Source organism: Schistocerca cancellata, chromosome 1 (genome assembly GCF_023864275.1).
Source record: "Schistocerca cancellata isolate TAMUIC-IGC-003103 chromosome 1, iqSchCanc2.1, whole genome shotgun sequence".
Classification (NCBI taxonomy): Eukaryota; Metazoa; Arthropoda; class Insecta; order Orthoptera; family Acrididae; genus Schistocerca; species Schistocerca cancellata.
This window is the reverse complement of record NC_064626.1, coordinates 485,036,526-485,057,194: the sequence shown is the minus strand read 5'-3', so window position 1 is coordinate 485,057,194 and position 20,669 is coordinate 485,036,526. Positions and strand designations below refer to the sequence as shown.

General features: G+C 38.2%; 1 protein-coding gene across 3 annotated transcripts in view; it reads right to left on the bottom strand.

Moving 5' to 3' along the window:
• Window positions 1-15,047: 15,047 nt before the first annotated feature.
• LOC126177742 (uncharacterized) overlaps window positions 15,048-20,669 on the bottom strand; it is a 92,636-nt gene continuing 87,014 nt past the window's right edge. For all 3 annotated transcript variants that reach the window (XM_049924479.1, XM_049924480.1, XM_049924478.1), the window contains exon 5: window positions 15,048-16,517. In XM_049924479.1, coding sequence (XP_049780436.1) covers window positions 15,486-16,517 — 1,032 coding nt within the window. In that variant the 3' untranslated portion in view covers window positions 15,048-15,485. The remainder of the gene's footprint in view (window positions 16,518-20,669) is intronic.

Sequence of the window (20,669 nt, the reverse complement as noted above, 5' to 3'; positions counted from 1 at the left end):
TTTTTCTTTGATTTCATTCATAAGCATGTAATATTTGAGACTGTAATCTGAAAGTTACTGCCTGCATTTCCATTTTTGTATTTATAGTGGCTTAAATACCAGTCACCCATCAGTTCTTTCAATAGGTGGGGCTGGCACATATTGCTTAACACCGATTATGGAGCTTCCATGATGATTCAATCTAAAGTAAAAGTGTTTCCTCATCCCTTATCTGGTTCCCCTAAAAAGAAAGGAAAACACACCAAATTTTAGAATTTTTCTCTCAATTTTCATCTTCAGGCAATTCAGATTGTAGAAATTCTGGACTAGCACAAAATGAGACTTGCTGTCGCTCTGAAAATAAATTACATTTTTTTCTTTATCATTCAGTCTATGTGAAATTTGGTTGTTATATGCTCTAAATGGTAAGGATTGTAAACAAAATGACCTCATACCTCTAAGTAAACTCACGAAGGCCATAAAAAATAAAAAGGCCTACTATCTATTCTTGTGTATCAATTTGTAAACAAACATGGCTTAGGTTGCAATTTGTGTCACCTGAATGGAAAGGGATTAACCCCATAATTCTCTTTCCAATCCCCAAGGCATGGGCTACCAATGGAAAAACTGAATATTTATATGAGGTTCAGCTGTTACGTATTTACTCCAATGAAAGTCAAAAGTGTCATCAGATCACCGACAAATGCATGTAATTATATATAGACATTCCACACTTGGTCTGCATTTTCAAATGTTCGTCTAATATATCATTCATAGATTCTAGTTTTGTTAATTCTTCCTCATCCTTAGGTCTTCTAACTGGATGCATTACGATCCTAGCCATTTTAAGATCATTTTTCATTGCAATTAATGTAAGTTTGTACAAGTATTGCACATATTTTTCTCCTGAAGGCAAACACAAAAATCATTTAGCCACTTTTGGCAGGTTTTCCTCTGGATATTCATCACTTATATCTTTTGAAAAGCTGTGGACCTGAGAGTAAACACTATTTTCCCTTTTCTTGTCTAACATCATGTAAAGCAAATTCTGCTTGATGTTGTATTTATCTCCATCAGTGAGAGAGAAAAGGTAACAAATTAACTCATCTGATGCCCTCTTATTTGGCACTGAAAACAGATTCTTTTGTAATATCCCCTGTAGCTCTGGTGGTGGAGGATGATTCATGAACAATAATTCAAGGTTCGTTAACAAGAGTTCTGAATATATACTAGGTTTCGCCATCTGTTCGAAATTAAACAAATCTGCTATTAAATACCACGCACTTCATACACCTTACTGTAGATTATAATAATTAAAATTTAATTCTCCGTAACTTCGTTAGATGTCAACTTCGCACAAATCTCAGCACGGGAGTGTGTGCATGAATCTAGCTCACTGCATGAATCTAGCTCACCTCATCCTCAAAGTTGTCCCATATTGAAAATCCCTAAGTGGAAATTCAGATGAAAAGGTTTTTCCTTCAATCTTGTGATGTGTAGTGAGCATTCATGGAGACCATCTTGAGCATGCATTTGAATGCCCAAGCATCTCAAATCATTGTATACTCATTTCCAATGCTCACAATAGCTGAAAAGTCAGTTTTGATGCATCGGTCTGCATGAATAAGGGCATACACATTATTCACTACCAGGGAGCAAAGGTTGTTCCAGAACATTCTGAATGAGGCAGATGATGGAGCTCAGTATCTGCACTTTCAGATACTTAACTCTATCCATCATCCGACAGTACTCATATCAAATGCATCATTACCATATACTGCACAAAAATGTTTATGGGCATCCACCATGGTTTCTTTTTACACAGCCAAGAACTCAATTACTGCACATTGCTTGAAATGACTGTCTTGCAGAGATGCCAATTTGATGGTTCATTGTGTTTCTTCCATCTATTGGAATTGTTTGAGGCTTTGCACACGTGCAAATGAAACATCAAATCTGAAGGTGCTAGAAGGATATTTTCCTATATACATGGGTGTAAAAATAAAAACTGGAACATTATTTGTTGAACGATCCTTGTAATTGAAATTTACAATCAAAATGCCACAGTGTGCCATATACCACTGTATTTATTAGAGAGAGAAGGGGGAGACTTAATTTTGGAACAGTACTGCTTAGAACCAGTGGAAATGTATACATAGGCATATCCTATATTATACAAGTGTTAGATGCGTGCATGGAGGTTACCATTTACAGTAGATTCATTGTAATGGTATCATATGAGCTGATGTCATAAGCCATAGAATGTTAAGTTTACCCTTCGATTAACAGAAACTGTGACCAAAATGAACTTTCTCTCTCTGTGTGTGTGTGTGTGTGTGTGTGTGTGTGTGTGTGTGTGTGTGTGTGTACTTCAAAATTACTAAATTTTGGCTTAATTGCTTCACAAACAGCTTTAATTGTTAATTCCATTACTAGATAGCCACTTGCACTCACATTCATCAGAATAACGTACATACATACACATTTCCACTGGTTCTAAGCAGTAGGTAGGATTCCATACTCAGCCATCACTACTCCTTCCTATCTTTCATAAGACTGGTGGTATATAAGAATGTAATGCACTATTTTGATTGGCTTTCATTTAGAACCCCTCCTAATAATTCTGTAAACTCTTAGATGCATTTGTTTGTTATACTTTGAGATATATATAGATATCACAAAAATAAGATTTTATAGAACGGGCAGTGCTTTATGCAAAACTCAAAGCCATTTTATTTGAATAATGTGTCACATTTTATGTATATGTACGTTCCTATACTCTCTGCTAGCCCATAAGTAGGATTTTATGCAACTGACAACTGTACACAAATCCATATCTGTACTACAAAATGGATATGATGTGGATCATCAGGTGTGTGTACTGTGTGTTGCATAGGTACCCGAAAATGCGATAACTGTCTTGAAGTTGAATGTAAATACAGGAAATAAAAAGTTTGTCTATAAGGAAATACTTTCATAGCACTAAATTGGAAATTACAGGTCAGTTTTTTTTCTGTAATATCGAAAATTCTTTAATGTTCAAATATTCGGAAAAATAATTATTTAGAACCTTTTTGTATTTTAAGTGTTATCATTGTTAATGAAAGCAATTTTGTGTGGAAACCAAAGAAATAGTGTTAACATAAGGTGTATAGTTCGAGTGAAAAACTACAAATAAGTGTATGTCAGTAGACACACACTGCGGTGACAAATGTCATGGAATAGCAATTTGCAAATATACAGGTGGCAGTAGTATTGCTTACACAAGGTATAAAAGGGCAGTGCATTGCCAGAGCTGTCCTTTGTACTCAGGTGATTCATGTGAAAAGGTTTCCAGAGTGACTATGGTCGCACAGCATGAATTAGCAGACTTTAAACTGGAATGGTAGTCGGAAGTAGACACACGGGACATTCCATTTCGGAAGTTGATAGGGAATTCAATATTCTGAGATCCACAGTGTCACGAGTGTGCAAAGAATATCACATTTCAGGCATTACCTCTCACCATAGACAATGCAGTGCCGGATGGCCTTCATTTCCCAACCAGCAGCAGCAGTATTTGTGTAGAGTTGTCAGTCTAACAGACCAGCAACAGTGCATAAATAACCGCAGAAATCAATGCGGCATGTATGACAAACGCATCTGTTAGGACAGTGCGTCAAAATTTGGTGTTCATGGGCTAAGGCAGCAGACAACCGGTGCAAGTGTCTTTGCTAACAGCATGACAATGCTGACAGCGCATCTCCTGGGCTCGTGACCATATTGGTTCGATCCTAGATGACTGGAAAACTGTGGCCTGTTCAGATGAGTCCCGATTTCAATTGATAAGAGCTGATGGTAGGGTTCGAGTGTGGTGCAGACCACACAAAGCGATGGACCCAGGTTGTCAACAAGGCACTGTGCATGGTAGTGGTGGTCCATAATGGTGTGGGCTGTGCTTAAATGGAATGTACTGGGTCCTCTGGTCTAGCTGAGCAGATAATTGAGTGGAAATAGTCATATTCAGCCATTCATGGCCTTCATGTTCCTAAATATGTCACGGGCCACAATTGAATGCAATTTGTTTCAAGAATGTTCTGGACAATTCAAGCGAACAATTTGGCCACCCAGACAACCCTAAATGAATTCTATCAAACATTTATGGGACATAATTGTGCACAAAATCCTGCACGGTGACGCTTTGGCAATTATGAACGACTGTAGAGGCAGTATGGCTTGGTACTGTGCAGGTGACTTCCAACGGCTTGTGAGTCCATGCCATACCAAGTTGCTGCACTATGCCAAGCAAAAGGTGGTGCTACAGATTAGCAGGTATCCCATGACTTGTCACCTTAATGTATTTTCTGATCTATGGACTTTATTTCAGAAGTAAACAACTTACCTTTGAAATTACAGGCACTTAATGATAACTGTTAAAAGGGATACGAAAAATTTAAACTCTGAAAATTAGGGGTAAATGTAAATGTGGAAGTGCCAGAAAATAATACGTTAGAAAATAATGTAGAAGAAAACATTGTTGATATGGACATTCTACTTGATAAGATGAGGACCAGTTTTTAAAAAAAAGTCTCACTGAAGAAACTGACTATCCCACAATAGTGAATTGGTCTCTGCAAGAAATCTGAAATACTTTCAATGTGTGGCAAGTGCTGAATCTGTTTTAAAGAATAGTGTTTGTTAGTAGAACCTAATATGAGGAGTGATGATGCTGAAACTTGAAACAACTGATTTATACTCCAATTAAAATTACATTCTGATTGACATTTCAGATAGTTGAGTGAAGGGGCCAGCCAGTCAGTTGTAGTTGTTTCTATTGTTAATGTGCTCACACTGTTGCCAGATAGATACATGCAGAGCCCTGATTACTGTGGCTGGCTGCATGCCAACAGCACTGCCTCTCCCCCCCGTCTGCCAATCATGAAGTTATTCTAGTCAAAGTATAGTAATGGATTTTTATCAGCATATTGAACAGTCGAGACTTATGCTAGGTGTAAATCATATGGTACTCACAGAGAAACAACAGAAGGAAAGAAAATAGCCTAATTGATTTTGTGCAGTTTGCTTGAAACATACATTTTAAAATTGAGTACCCTGAAGCTAAAGTAATTTTTTCTAAATTTTGTTCACTCTGTTCCAAATTGTGTATAGTAACAGGTGCTAATGGTACCAACAAAGTACAATATGTGATAAAAAGTATCAGGACACCTGGCTGAAAATGATGTACAAGTTGTTCAATCGGGTGCTGGAATGTTTCTTGGGGAATGGCAGCCCATTCTTCACGGAGTGCTGGACTGAGGAGAGGTAGCGATGTCGTTTGGTGAGGCTTGATGTGAAGTCAGAGTTCCAAACATCCAAAAGGTGTTCTATAGTATAAGTCAGGGCTCTGTGCAGGCCAGTTCATTGCAGGGATGTTATTGTTGTGTAACCACTCTGCCACAGGCTGTGATTATGAACAGGTGCTCCATTGTGTTGAAAGATACAATCGCCATCCCCGAATTGTTCAATAGTCGGAAGCAAGAAGGTGCTTTAAACATCAGTGTAGGCCTGTGCTGTGATAGTGCCACGCAAAATAACAAGGGTTTTACTGTTGGCACTACACGCACAGGCAAGTGACGTTCACCGGGCATTCGCCATACACATACCCTGCCATCGAAACACCACATTGCGTATCGTGATTCGTCACTCCACACAACGTTTTTCCACTGTTCAATTGTCCAATGTTTACACTCCTTACACCAAGCGAGGCATTGTTCGGCATTTACCTGCGTGATGTGTGGCTTATGAGCAGCCGCTCAACCATGAAATCCAAGCTTTCTCACTGCCCCCCTAATTGTCATAGTACTTGCAGCGGATCCAGATGCAGTGTGGAGTTCCTGTGTGACGGTCTGGATAGATGTCTGCCTATTACACATTACGACCCTCTTCAACTGTAGGTGGTCTTTATCAGTCAACAAGCGAGGTCAGCCTGTATGCTTTTGTACTGTACTTGTCCCTTCACTATCACATCAGAAACAGTTGACCTAGGGATGCTTAGGAGTGTGGAAATCTTGCTTACAGATGTATGACACCCAACCACCTGACCACTTTCGAAGTCCATGAGTTCTGCAGTGCACACCATTCTGCTCTCCAAGACGTCTGAACACTGAGGTTTTTGTAGGAAAGTTCTGGTAAAATGTAAATACTTTAGGAGTAAAGGAGACAACCCACTGAAAAGCAGAGGTGCCGAGTCATTGGCAGGTACATACACAAAAAGGAAGAAAACTTGCTAGCTTTCAGAGTAATCCTCCTTCAAGTTTAGCTAGAAACCTAGCAAGTTTTCTTCTTTTGTGTGTGTGCCTGTGACCACTCAGTGCTTCTGCTTTTCAGTTAATGGCCTTCTAACTCCTCAAGTATATATTGCAACATTTTAATGAATATGCTCCAAAAGAAAAGCTTATTTTGTTAGGGAGAAAGTATTTGAAAAGTGTGATGAAGATGAAACCACTGAATTTGCTCAGTGGCTTTCAATGGAGAGAACACAAATGTTTTGCACAATTGCTGACTTTATTGAGAGTCTTTCATCTAATTGGAAAAATATGTTCCACACTCTAAGTTGCAAGGTCTCAGTCAAAATATAGTAACGCACTTAAAAGGCTTACCTGATGTAAACATTGCCACAGTATCGATGGGACTCTCCTGGACGAAGTTCACATACCACTGAAAACTGCTTCTTGCACTTGCCCTCAAAAACACAGAGGGTGAAAGACTAGTTCATCTTTTTGTACCATACCGACTGACATGAGTAATGATATCTGTATGGTCTACATAATTCAAAATTTGTGACAGATTTCATGAATGAAATTAGTGTATAGCATTTGTTGCTGGGAGCCCCCTTCTGGGGAGTTTCACCATTTGGTGCAAGTTTTATCTTATGTTGCTTTGACAACCTGCATGTCCAAAAATAAAAAAAATAAAAAAAATTAAAAAAAAAAATAAAAAATGCTATTGTGATGACTGAGCAAGCCAACACAAAAATAAATTTAATATTATAAACTTGTGTCTACATCAAAAAGATTCTAAGGTTAGTGTTAGTTGTGGTTATTCTTTGCAACTAACAGTGGAGAAACAGTGTGGTGGCGTGGGAGAGACAGTTGAAAAAGAGGTTCAAATGGCTCTGAGCACTATGGGGCTTAACGTCTGAGGTCATCAGTCCCCTAGAACTTATAACTACTTAAACCTAACTAACCTAAGGACATCACACACATCCATGCCCGAGGCAGGATTCGAACCTGCAACCGTAGCGGTCACGCGGTTCCAGACTGAAGCGCCTAGAACCGCTCGGCCACACCGAAAAGAGTTTTACAAAGACCTCTACAAAGTCAAATATCATCTGCATCAGACTTGTTTCAGTTTTGTAAAGTTATCATCATCAAAGTTAATTTCTATCTTAATTTTGCAAAATCTATACGACAGACACATTCAGACCTTGCGGAAAATTTTGCAGTACTTCAAACACTGCTAGGTTCCAGTAGTTTCCCGAAGTGTAAGCCATTAATTGATTAGGAAAGTTAGTAGCAAGTAATATGAGTAGTAATGTGGAAATCAACTGTAAATACAATTTAAGAACTAAATTGAAATTCTTTGTGAAAGTTGAATCCCAACTAGATATGTAGCTTGTAAAGACTCCAAGTTGTGGAACATCATTAATATCGCTGAAGTACGTACAACAAAAAATTGTGTTAATGTTCAGTGTATGCAGACTTCAGGATCATTACCGTCTTTCAATTGGCCCAAACAAGAGGATATTTGCCTAGTGACAGTTCTTCACGTGGTTGCCATTATTCAAGCTTAGTCGTAAAACACGCCTGTTGCAATTCATTCCTTGATTTTTAAACACACTACTATTTGTTGAAAGGATAACAATACTGATTATTAAAAAATCTCAAAAGTTAATTTTACATTTATTTGAACACTATTAGACCTTGTAAAATGACCGAGTCAAAACTGATCAAAGATTCTCATAACTAGATAAACTCGCTAATTTTATTTTCTCAAGTGATAGCCCATGGTTAAAGGATTATTTTGGAAACAAATTTGGGGGATATCTTTCCCTATAAATGACATGCAATGTAATGTTGAGTGACATTTTCTACAAAATGAAACAAGAAAAATTTAAACTCAGAATATTTCTCTCTTGGTGAGTTTATTTATGTAATTTTTGTACAATCCTTGCATTTAAGAATACGTAACCCTCGAATTCATATAGTCATTCACACACAGTGTTTCAAATATCCTATCATGAAGGAAACCAGGATGTAGAATGAGTCACATAATACCATGCTGAAGTAACTACTCCAGGCTGCTTCTGTGAAGTATGTTAACAACAAATCATGACTGGTACTAACCTATTCACACATATAATTGAGGGATTACTTTGAGAGTGCTGTATTTCAGAACTGTCCTGTAAAGCCTTGCATCTGCTTTGCATTTAAAACAATGCAAAAACACATCTGCACTGAAAGAAAGGGTATAATTTTCCATGAACATTATGACAATCAAACAAATTTATGTTTTACAGCAATTGCTAAAGCTGTAGTATTTTTCCCCTGTCACCAGCCACATAATGCTGCAATTGGTTTAACAAGTGATTTCTGGAAAAAAAACACTGCAATTATTACCCACCCACTTTACTCCCAAATTAAAATTAAGTTGAAGGGACAAAGATTTGACACAACAGAGGAAATTCATGTGGAATTGCAAGTGATGCTTAACACACCAAATTTAAGAATTTCAGAACGCATTCAGTTCATGGCAGACATGCTTGGTTTGGTGTATGAGACACTACTTTGAAGCTGATGAAGATGAATAAAAATCTTGTATGATTTAATTGTATTTAGTGTTAAGACGACACAAAGTTTTTAGTAGCACCTTGTACATATTTTTAACACATTCCTCAAAGTATTATTGCACTTCACATTACAGCTGTTGTAAAGTACACAATAAATATTTGGATATCCCATCATGAATGTCAATTTGTGCACTCTTGGGAGAACATGTTGTGTTGCTTGTCCAAGTTCCTGTGCACGTTCCCTAATGAGGGTAACACAGCGTCTATGATGTGTCCAACTAGTTCATCCCATATGTTCAACCTTTCATTTGTGCACCTTAGACCTCATCCAAACCCAGAATCAAAAATCTAATACCATGAGGTCTGCCAATCTTGGTGGGCAGTTAATTATACTACCACAACCAAACTCCAGCAATTAGAGTAAGTGTGGTTGAGATGTATGTTTCCTGACTTGTGTGATAAAAAGTGGATAGACCACATCGCACTGGAAGTACATTGCAGACTGTAGAGTCAAAGGAGTGTCCTCAAGGTGTTCAACAAATGAATTTTCCAAAAAATGCCAGTAATTCTGTCTCGCTATTCGCTCTTATAAAATGACCTAACCTATCAATATGTTACCAATCATGCCACATCCAAACACTGATCAAAAAATTAACTTGGAAACTGGTTTCCACTGTAACATGTAGATTTTCCTGCAACAATCGATTATTATTACATGTGTTGTTGATTCCATTCCATGTAAACATAGCACCATCAGTAAAAAGTGTTAATGGAAGCAAATGATGTCTATTATTTAACCAATGACAAAAGTCCTGTGACACTTTTGCCACTGTTAGATTGTGGGCACATCTTGTGACATGGGTACATGTTTTCCACATGTGATGTTTATACTTGTGTTCGTGGGACAGTGATACCCACAGAAAGTAGCCGTGTTTTGGCAGTAGAACAATGCTGCACCATTTCAACAATGTGTTGCTGTTCCTGCACAGATTGTGAACTACATTTTCAGGAGTAAAGTGGGAACTTGGAAGCATACCTGTTCTTCTTGGGAAGGCTACTTGCCCAACCACAAGTACAATGTGCTGAAAACTCTGGTAAACTCTCTTATGATCAGGAATTCAACATGTTGGAAACTGCCAACAGTGTCAAAAAGTGCCAGTGGTAGTCTTCGATATCAGCAGGATAACTACCACCGTAGAAACCGTATCTGCGTATTAATTAGTGTTGATGTGTGGCATTTTAGCCTGTACATGTACAAAGACCGTTAACCAATGCTTCTCTCTAATACATTCTCAATACCTCATACTAATTCACTAACAACACAGCATGGACAACTGCACACTGAACGGACTAAATTAATGACAGGAAGACATCTTGAGCAAACAGCTGAAAGCAATGAGGTATGTTGGGCTAAAATAAAACATCAGAGGCTGGGTGGGTAACACATATCTGGCACACCACTAGCCCAAAGATAAATGTACATTACGTGTGTTTCTGAAACCATTCAGAATAGGCCACATGCCCATATGAATGTTTTTGCTGCATTTGAATGAAGTCCCTGAGTATTCACCATTTCTCCTGGAACACCCTGTATACAATACAAACAGCAAGGGTCTCAACAAACTTCCCTACGGCACTCCTGAAGTTATTTCTACACCTGTTGCCAACATAACCATGTCCTCTACCATGTGGAATACATAATTTATGATATAACGTATATAAAGAATCCTGTTGGTTTCTATAAAACTTGGTGAATATGCTCTTGAACAATTTTTCCTTTTTGAAAAAACTGATAAATTTATGGCAGTATACATTACTTCAAGTACCATGAGGGTTGTTCAAAATGTATATGATTTTTATTTATAAACTCAGTCTTTATTCAGATACAACTGTTTGCCTCTAGCCACCTTCAAAGCAGTTCCCTTCAGCTTCTATACATTTCTCTCTCACTGCAGCTCCTGCTGAAAGCATCCCTGGAAAGCCTCTGTTTAGTATGGTGCACATCTGTTCCATCAAATTTTCCATAAAGTCTTCTCTATTCTGAAATCTGGTCCTTTTCAGAGAGTCTTTTTCAGTACAAGGAAAAGCCGGAAACCACACAGTGCTAGGTCAGGGGAATAGGGAGACTGACAAACCATAGCGATGTTGTGTTTGGCCAAAAATTTCTGAATTAACTGAGAATGATGAGCGGGTGTATTGTAATGAGGAAGGTACCAACTGACTGCTGCCCCCATGTCTGGCCATTTGTGACTCAATGCTTCAAGAAAGCAATGCAGAACCTCTTGATGGTACTTCTTAGTGACATTAGTATCTTCTGGGGTGTACCCATAAATCTAGGACTCATCACTGGTGATAACTGTGTTAAAAAGCTGGGATTATTGTTCACAGTATCCAGCTTGCCCTGTGCGATCTCCGAGCAAAGTTGCTTCTGCTCACTTGTCAGCAGCTGTGGCACAAATTTTGCTGAAATCCTCCTGAGGTGCAACTGTTCCTTTAAAATGGAATGAATGGATCCACTACTAATTTTAACCTCATCTGCAAGTTCTCTGGTTATAATTTGTCCATCCTGCATCACCAGGGTCCTTACACGATCAACAACCACTTCACTTGTGGTTGATGAGAACCTACCTGAAAGTGCCTCACTCTTCACTCATGAGTGGCGATCTCTGAAGCAGTTGCGCCACTCCTTTATCTGTAGCTTAATACAAAATTTGATGCAATAACGTTGTTCCACTCATTTTTTCCACAATACAATGCACACTCTCCAATCCCCTTGTTCGTAAAAAAAAAAAGGCAGATACTTTTTGAACAGCTCTCGTACATACCACTTTGAATTAAAATGTCTACCATGTAAATGCGACTACTATACTACAAACTTTATAAAGACTTACTATACTTTGGAACATTATGGAGGCGGGGAAGAGAAAAGCTGCCAGGCTGCCTAGGTAACATTCCAGAACTCAAAACTGTTAAGTATGTTTTCAAAATTAGATATCCTCTTTGAACAGCATAAGCGAAAAATTTTTTCTTCAGCAAAATGAGCACTTTTCTGAGTCAAAATTAGTTTCACTACAGGGTAAATGTCACTTATTTACACTTGGTATTGTAACCACAAACATTATCATTGTTCATTAATTCCAATAGATCAATGTGACTGTGTAGCAATAGCTAAAATGAATAGCTCTCTAAACGTGTAAATGAGAGCCACAGTTTTGTTTAAATTTCTAACAGAGAAACTACCATAAATTATTATTTAATTAATTATTAGAGGAAACAAATTAGCAAGGTAATTTTTCCCCCGTCACTAAATCGTGCATTCACACCGAGTTAGTGAACCTAGTTCTTTCAGAGTTGCCAGCACAGCTCTGCTGTCAGCGCACCTAAGAGCAATGCAGAGCACCTAGGTTTGATTCCCAATACTGCCAGGAATCTTGCATAGATAACTGAAACATAGTGCAATCACCCTTGTCAGTCCAATTGAGGAGTTATTTGAATGAGTAGCAGTTCCCATGTCATCAGCAATGGCTTGGAAAGCAGTATATTGATCACATATTCCTCCATGCCACATCCAATGATTACCACATGCCAGGCCTCGCCAAACAGTGATCTGTTAGCTCTCTGCCTGTGCTACTGCCTAGTGCTCCAAGTGCAGCGGCTGGTGAGGCTGAAGAGCAAGGAGTGACAGGAAAACGAAGGCTAGAGCCAAACGCCAGTCAGTTCGCCAACAGTACTACTTGCATTAAATTAGATTTATGTTCTGCTTTAGGAGTACTACGGCACCCATGCACTTGACCAAAAAAGAAAAGGGGAATAAGCCACTCATTCAATGCCGAAAGGGAATTGCCTTACTTTTCATATTGTTTATAAAGGCCAAGCAAAGAGATTAACATGCCATCACACTATTATGAGATAGAATGTCGTAACACCAACCCCAAAGATGATATGATGCACTTGTTTTCTGACAAACGACAGTGAATGGAGGCTGTAGTAAGGAAAGTGACCATTAAGGAATAAAACTTAGTTAATTGTATGTAGAGTCATGAAATATCTTTTACTGTTGACATCACAAATTATTTGAATTCTCTAAGTGTCTTCAAGCAAGGGAAGAATCATTTGGTAAGAAGATGTGGAGGAGAAGACTGATACTATCAAACAAAAATTAATCCTGAGGAAAAATCATCTCAAGTTCATGACATGAAACATTCACCATAACTCAAGGCAGTCTTTTGGGGATCAGACATGATTGAATACATTTCAGTAATTGAAACATTTCATCAAAAGTTCTCAAAGAATCTGCATGACAGGATGAATTTCGATGTGTGTGTCAGATCATTTTCACTTTTTACTGTTAATATACCTCATTACTTTCGACTTGATGTGAAAGACAAACTCAGCTCAACGACCTGTTTGTCCAATCCAGGAATTTACAAGACTTTATAAAATGTTGCCACAAGAGCAATATCCCCAACTGCACAGCCAAGCCACTTAAGTTAGTTCAATGTTTGGTCCAACAATGTGTGTTAACTTCTTTTTCTTTTTGTCTTTCTTCCTTGCGAAAAAGACAAAGTCCCACTAATGTTTGGGTTTAACAGATTACAATATCTGTAACTCCACGTGTCTGACTATATCACAAATCATAGTTCCAGAATTATTACAAATTCTAAAATTAAAATGTGTAGTACAAGTTCATAAACATCACACCATAATGTTAAATGCCTGTATGTAATGCTTTTTGTTAATTCTGCTCACAGTATTACCACCATATAATGTATTTATTTATATCAAGTAATAAAAATAACTGCTTTGGCAGCTAAATTAGACATGAGATAAACGCCTGCTTGTAAAAGTACACCGCAATATTCATATCAGCTGCACTGTGTTGTAAAATGCCTTCCTAAGATTCCACCTGTGTAGCCTTCGGCATGTAGCCGTCTTACTCACACTGCTCACAATAGTGCAGTGGTGGGGGAAGGCGAAGAGCTCAGCAGATTCAACTGCACTGATCTGATTGCCAGCCTGCTCCAGGAGTGCATATGCTGGCCAGGCCTACCATAGTCAGAGAACGACACTGCAGACAACCACAGCACATCGCCTTCAGAGCCTTATCATGGGGTTACCTTTTTTTAGTTATTTCACAAGCTGGTGATGTTCTACGTAAGTTAAAAAGTGTAATCACCACTCACGAGTTATGCCTTAAGCCTGTTCTTACTGCTGCCCATTAGGCAGTGCGAAGAGCAACCTGATGGTGGAACATATGATCAGTATGTCCCCATACCCTTCAGTCATTATTGCCCATAAATGAATGGTAATGGTGCTTGTCTACACAACATTAAATAAATGTGATTCAGAATGACATACTGTGAATGGTTTTTGTAAATGGGTAATGTACCATGTTCATTCCCCCCCCATCCACCCCACCCCCATTGAGTTTTTCACTTTCTTCACTCCTAAATGAAGGGCGCAGCTTATATTTGGACCAATGATGTGTTATCCCCTTCTCCCAAGAAACTAAAACCACTGTTTTTTCATGTGGAAACATACAGATTCTTGTTCCTGGGGAAGAAATATACGACAGCCTGTGTGCAGTAATAAAAAAGTGACTGGTGGTTTCTGGCAATCAAATCTTCAACACAGGGAATTTGATCACTTGTATCATTCACCGATAAGTCAACATATGTTTTGAATTAAAAAGTGGAATTGATGTTTAAAAAAAGAATCTCAGCATGTTGGTAAATATGACAGGAGAAAGTCTATAGCATAAGTCTACAGATTATATGGAACTTCTCTTCTGTTTAAACATATTAAGTGCAATTAATTACTAACACCAGATTAATGCAATGTGGAAACTAACAATTCTGACACAGTGCTTTCTCAAACATCAATAATATATCAGAAGCGAAAAATAATATGATGGGTGTGCTCAACATAACTTCTTAATTATCTTTGTGGGACATAGTGCTGAATGTCACGTCTCCCGAATTCTGGTGAATATATTACACAATATCAAAACATAAAAATATGCAATATATTATTTTCAAATGGTCAGGTATAAGACAAATTGAAATAGTATTTTAATATATTCATTTTTTGCAGTAACATTCACTGAATATTTACAAAATATAATCAATTTATTTATTAAAGAAAACAGTCAATATCACAATGAGAGCAAACCTGTAATGACAAGATTAAGATGAAGTCTTAACTGCACAACAGTGCTTTGGGCTCACTGCTCTTTAATTGTGCAGTTGTCATCAAGAATCAAACACTTGTACTTGTCTAAGTGCCCACAACAATCAATAATACAAACACAGGGAACCACAGTGGTGAACATCCACAAAAGGAATGTGAAGTTTACTTGGTAAACAATTGTATACCCGCTGTTGCTGCCAATATATAATTGTATATATACATATACGTTTGTACGTACACACACACACACACACACACACACACACACACACACACACACACACACAGCTCCACTCGCCTTGAACATAACTTCATTTCATTTCTTCTGTTTATAATAAATAAACAAAACATTTCAATCAATAACATTACTAAATTAAAACAAGAACTGATCAAGTAACTTTTTTTTATATTGGGACACTAATGAACACAATGGCCAATAAGCTATCAACAATTGATAAAATGTGTCTGACATCAATTCAACTCATTCCACCTAGAACTGAACATCTTGGCCTGAAGAAACGTGTGAAGAAACCATTTCATTCCACATGACTTCCACCATCTCCACTGTCCCATCATCTGCAACAGTCAGAACCTGCTTTGGCATATTTGATGTGTCATGCACTTCATCACCCTTCCCCACTTCCACTACCTGCACATATACAGCATTATTATCGTCATTCATATTCTGCACTAGCAATGTCTGTTCAACGGCAGAATTTTGTTCGGACATGTTCATAACACATATGGCTGTTGGAGCTGAATTTCCACCATTTCCATTTTGCATATGTTCCCCAGGCACAGAAATTCCATGATTCTGTGTTAAACTTGCAGTGTCCATTCGTAAACTATCACCACCATTCATTGCCACAGTGTTGAGAGTTGTCTCAATTCTTTGCATCTCTGAGACATTACCAACAGAGATCTGTGATGAACCATCTGGCACATGAGGAATATCTTGCAATGTTTGCTGTACAGAATCCAGTTTATGGGCTGACAGCTGGGGTGTACCAGAGGCAGCAGAAGTGACAACTGCTTCTGCTGCTGCTGCAGCAGCAGCACTTCTAGCAGTTATATATTCATTTATTTCAGCAGCTATCATTTGAACTGTTTCTGCATCTGAATCTGATGGACGATTCATATTGTCAGAAAATGGCTTTGTTGCCTGTCTGGAAAAGTTGCTGCTACTTGCTGATACAGGCCTAGAATTCTGTACAACAACTGATGTACCAGAAGTGCTGCTTTGTGGCATTTCCGTCCTTTTCTTGAGAGAACAATTATTTGAACACGACCCTGCTTTGATTTCACCGCCACAGAACTCGCAAAGATCTGGCTGCTTCTTCTTCACATGTTGTCGAATGTGATTTATCATAAAAGAATTTAAGTTTGTGGTATATTTGCACTTGTCACACTGCATCCAAATATCTTTTTTAGGGTCATTCTTCATTCTTTTGCCTGTTAAAGCATCTATAGAATTCTCACGTTCACTTTCTAGTTCAGCTAGAGCCGCTTTTCTTTTACGTGACTGAAAAACAAAAAAAAAAAAACATTGTTAGCACACAATCATAACATCTACAGCTTTCAAACAAATGCCTGCATTTCTTCAGACTAGGAAAAGACACACATCCTCTCCACTAATTTTGACTGGAACTGGAGACAAATGCTATAGTATTAATGTCTCAGCTACATTCTATGTACTAGATGTTCTTGGCACATTAATATTAGTTCAAAAGTAAACACAACTTACATCAAAGAAATGTCCATACGTTACTGGACCATTAAAATAAAAGGAGGAAGACAACTAAAAAACACTGAACACTGGAAACTGTGAGAGGGATGTTTGGTGATCTTAATCAAAATGAGAAATCTGCACTTACCACAAATAGGGAGTATAACAGCTAGAGCCTTAACCATTCCTTTTATGAATATGTATAGACTTTTTACAAATAATTTTGCAGGAATTTGTGGCTGCAAATTGTACTCTTCACTATTTTTAAAAATTGTTACCGAATGCAACAATTTTATTAATGGTATATGATTTGAGAGCAACCCAGAAATGTGCCAATTCATAGCCATGTACCGAGTGAGAAGAGGACAGTGTTAAAAGAGCTAACAGGTTTTTGGTATACTGCTGGTGTTGTACAAAGAGAAGTCGCAACAGCAGAAAATTTTAGTGAAATGCAGGAAAGACTGCTGAGGATCATACGATTACAAAATGAAAGTACACTCACTGGAAACAGGTACTTCCATAAAATACCTAAGAGCATGAGTATTAAGCAATTTGAAGTTGAGTAACCACATAAAATTAATCATGAGTATGGCAGATGCCAGACAGTTTCACTGGAAAAATCCAAAGAAATTTAATTCATCAGCAAAGAAACTAGCTTACAAAACACTTGTTTGGCCAATACAATAATACTGCTTGTCAGTATGAGATCCATACCAAACAGGACTGATAGAGGAAATAGAGGAGATACACAGGAGGACAGTCTGTCCAGGAACCCTTGTAGTGAAACCCATTGTTCCTGTCTGACAAAATGGCTGCTGAAGAGCGGCTACCACTCACTCTGATCGGGGGCTCACCTAACGGGCACTACCCAGCCGAGGCAAGGGCTGCCAGGCAAGGCGGTTTTGCTGAGAGTTCTGATGTGCCAAAAACACGACCAACCACTCCCAGGCATACATGAGGTGATGACAGCTTAGGTACCAGAAGTGTATTGCCTCTGTTGTCAGGGTACTCAGCCAGATCAATACTGGCTTCACTTGCTGGTGACCCAAGTTGGGAGGGAATAGAGGGTTGGGGGCAGAGAAACCCATGCCAGGGGCGCTAGGAGGGGACTTCTTTCCCTAATAGCTCACACTACACAAGCAATTTAGGAAGGGAGGTCAAACCCCAAGGTGGATAAAAAAGGGAGAGTGGAAACATGAGACTCAAGACCGAAGAGGAATGTATTTCGCCTTTTTCTTGCTCTAAGGTATCATCAGTGGGATCTGTAAAGATACAGTTATGTTATTTTTAGATTCTCAAACAGTTCACATCACAACTTTTTATGTAAATAAGTAATTACTTATGGTTTGCTGTGATCTGCATTTCCTCTCATCTAGCTTGGAGGTCACACTACCAAACTTTTTCACACTGTTCACCATGTTTCTCCTCCTTTTTTGTGGTGGACTATAATTCTTTTGCCACTCGATATAGCTATTTCTTCGGACACTGTGCTTTTAACAACATAAATATTGTAACTTCATTACACGTTTCATCCTCTTTGGTTTGTTTACCTACATCTTGCCAACCTCATGAAAGTATAGGTTCAAAACCAACTTCTATTCATGATGTTTGTATCGCTATCGCGCACGCACGCGTTTGTGTGTGTGTGTGTGTGTGTGTGTGTGTGTGTGTGTGTGTGTGTGGGAGAGAGAGAGAGAGAGAGAGAGAGAGAGCGCTGACAAGTGTGAGCGTGGGCAAGGGGTTTGAGTGCAGTGTGTCAAATATAAATGTACTAGCTGTTAATGACTGACAAAGCTTTGGTGACGGCTGATTTGACCTTTCGTTTCAATGCTCTGTGGAGGGGTTCATGGATAAGTGAGTGTAAAGATGTTTGTGGCAAAACAAGCTGGGACATTTTTTACTTCCCCCCTTTTTGTGCCATCTGCCTCCTTAAAATTCATTTTTTCGTGTCTGACTAATTACCATTAACATATGTGAGTATAATCCGTATTTTCATAAAAGAGAAAGGTTGGCCCTCGGGTTTAAAGAATATAACGCCAGATCTAATTTTGTGCTTAGTTTTATGTATGTGATTGATTTTCTAATTTATATCGACTATTCCTAGTTAGTATCTTTTGTTATTGGGTGAAATCAGTAATTGTTTCGTAACTTACTGTTGACTTATATACAAATATAAATTCTGTACTAATTATAAACATTTGGAAGTACAACTAATAGTATTCTTAAAAGAATCTATTTGGCTCTTTTCGAAAACATGTTAGCAAAGCCAGCCCTTAATTAACAACAAAATAATTAACAGTTTTGTCAAAAGTATTGTTTGAGTAACGATATCTGTTAATTTCATCGTTTGAACAAATAATTTGGCCTAACCCTTGTAGTAGAAGAAACTGTTAAAAAGAACAAATTTTTCTATGTATTCAGTTGATTTAATGAGTTAAGTTTTAAACGTAATTTCTGTAAATTAAAACATCAAACAACGTGTAATTTCAGTACCTATTATTGTAAAGATATATAAGGGCCTGGTTCTTGGTCACAAGACAGTCAGTCCACGGCCAAGTTTCAGACAGAAACCTATGTTGGTTAGAACAACAGCAATGCATCAAATTAACTGTGAAATAAGTGTGTAACACAATTAGGCCATGTGTTAAAACATTGGCATTGTGTGTTCCGTACATACCTTTCTGTTCTTGAAGAACTGTGAACTTTGTGGTTAGGTTTTTACTACTCGTAGATGTTCAATAGTAAACTATTGTAGCAGTATGTGGAGGTTTGTCTGCAAACTATTAATGAGACTTATGGAAAGTTAAAACAATAGTGCACTGGGCATATATAACTGTGTAGTATTGCGGGGTTGTGAACAGTGAAAGTAAACTACTGTGGAACGCAACTCTACATCTGTCGGCTACATTATTTAAAGTAGTCAGTGTTGTACTTCCATGCCCCATTTTTCAGCCAGTATCACAACACAGTATGTCAACACTGAGGACAACAAACGAAGAAATAAATTAGGGTGAACCGCCACATGTTGAGCGACATTATGATCATATTAAAACAAAACTGTATTGTTATAGATCCCACTGATAATGTCTTAGAGCAAGGAAAAGGCGAAACGCGTCTGGGAAAAATAAATTAGGTTGCAGCTTCAGAAGGTGGTTTTATTTGCAAAACAAGTATTTCTGTGCTTGTTGCGGAGGATCACCACACAAACAAACTTGTTATTCCCGCCACGCCAGGCATTTCCATGTGGTCTATACCAGAAATTCAGAAGCCTTCATCTGAACATCCATAAAACCATACAACACATAAAATTAAACACATGCAAATGTAACGATCTTGTACCTAAATAAATCAATGTAAAAATTAAACACAGTTCACCCAGTATCTAAAAAGCAGTGTCAGGGTGTATACATGGACAAGGAAAAAAATTTCCCGGATTTATCCCAGATTTCCTAATTGAAAATACACTTTCTCCCGGGTGAAAATACAATTTTTTCCGTGTTAAGTGCCAGTATACTTTTCCTTGGCACTGAAAAACTTATCATTGTTTTGAATGTTTATGGTTTTATACGTTGACGTAGAATTTCACTGCACTTTATAAAACAATACTCGGGGGTGGGGGTGGGGGGGGGGGGGGGTGGAACACGTTTTGGAAAGATCTTTGATGTGCGCTGTACGCTGCATATTTTCATGTTACGAAGATATAAATTCGAATTCCACCAAACACCGCATGTTACTTTCCAAGGCATTGAAATCGAGATTGCGACGCGCTTTTGTAAGCCAGTCATAGCTCATGTCACGTGATCTCGCCAGCTGATGACAGCACAGGACACGTGATGTAGTCAGTCAATAGCAAGATCACTCTTAAGTAGCGCCAACACACAAATTAGAAAATTTGATAGTTTAAATTAATATTCATAGTGTTGCTACAAGAAAAACAGAGGTTTCACA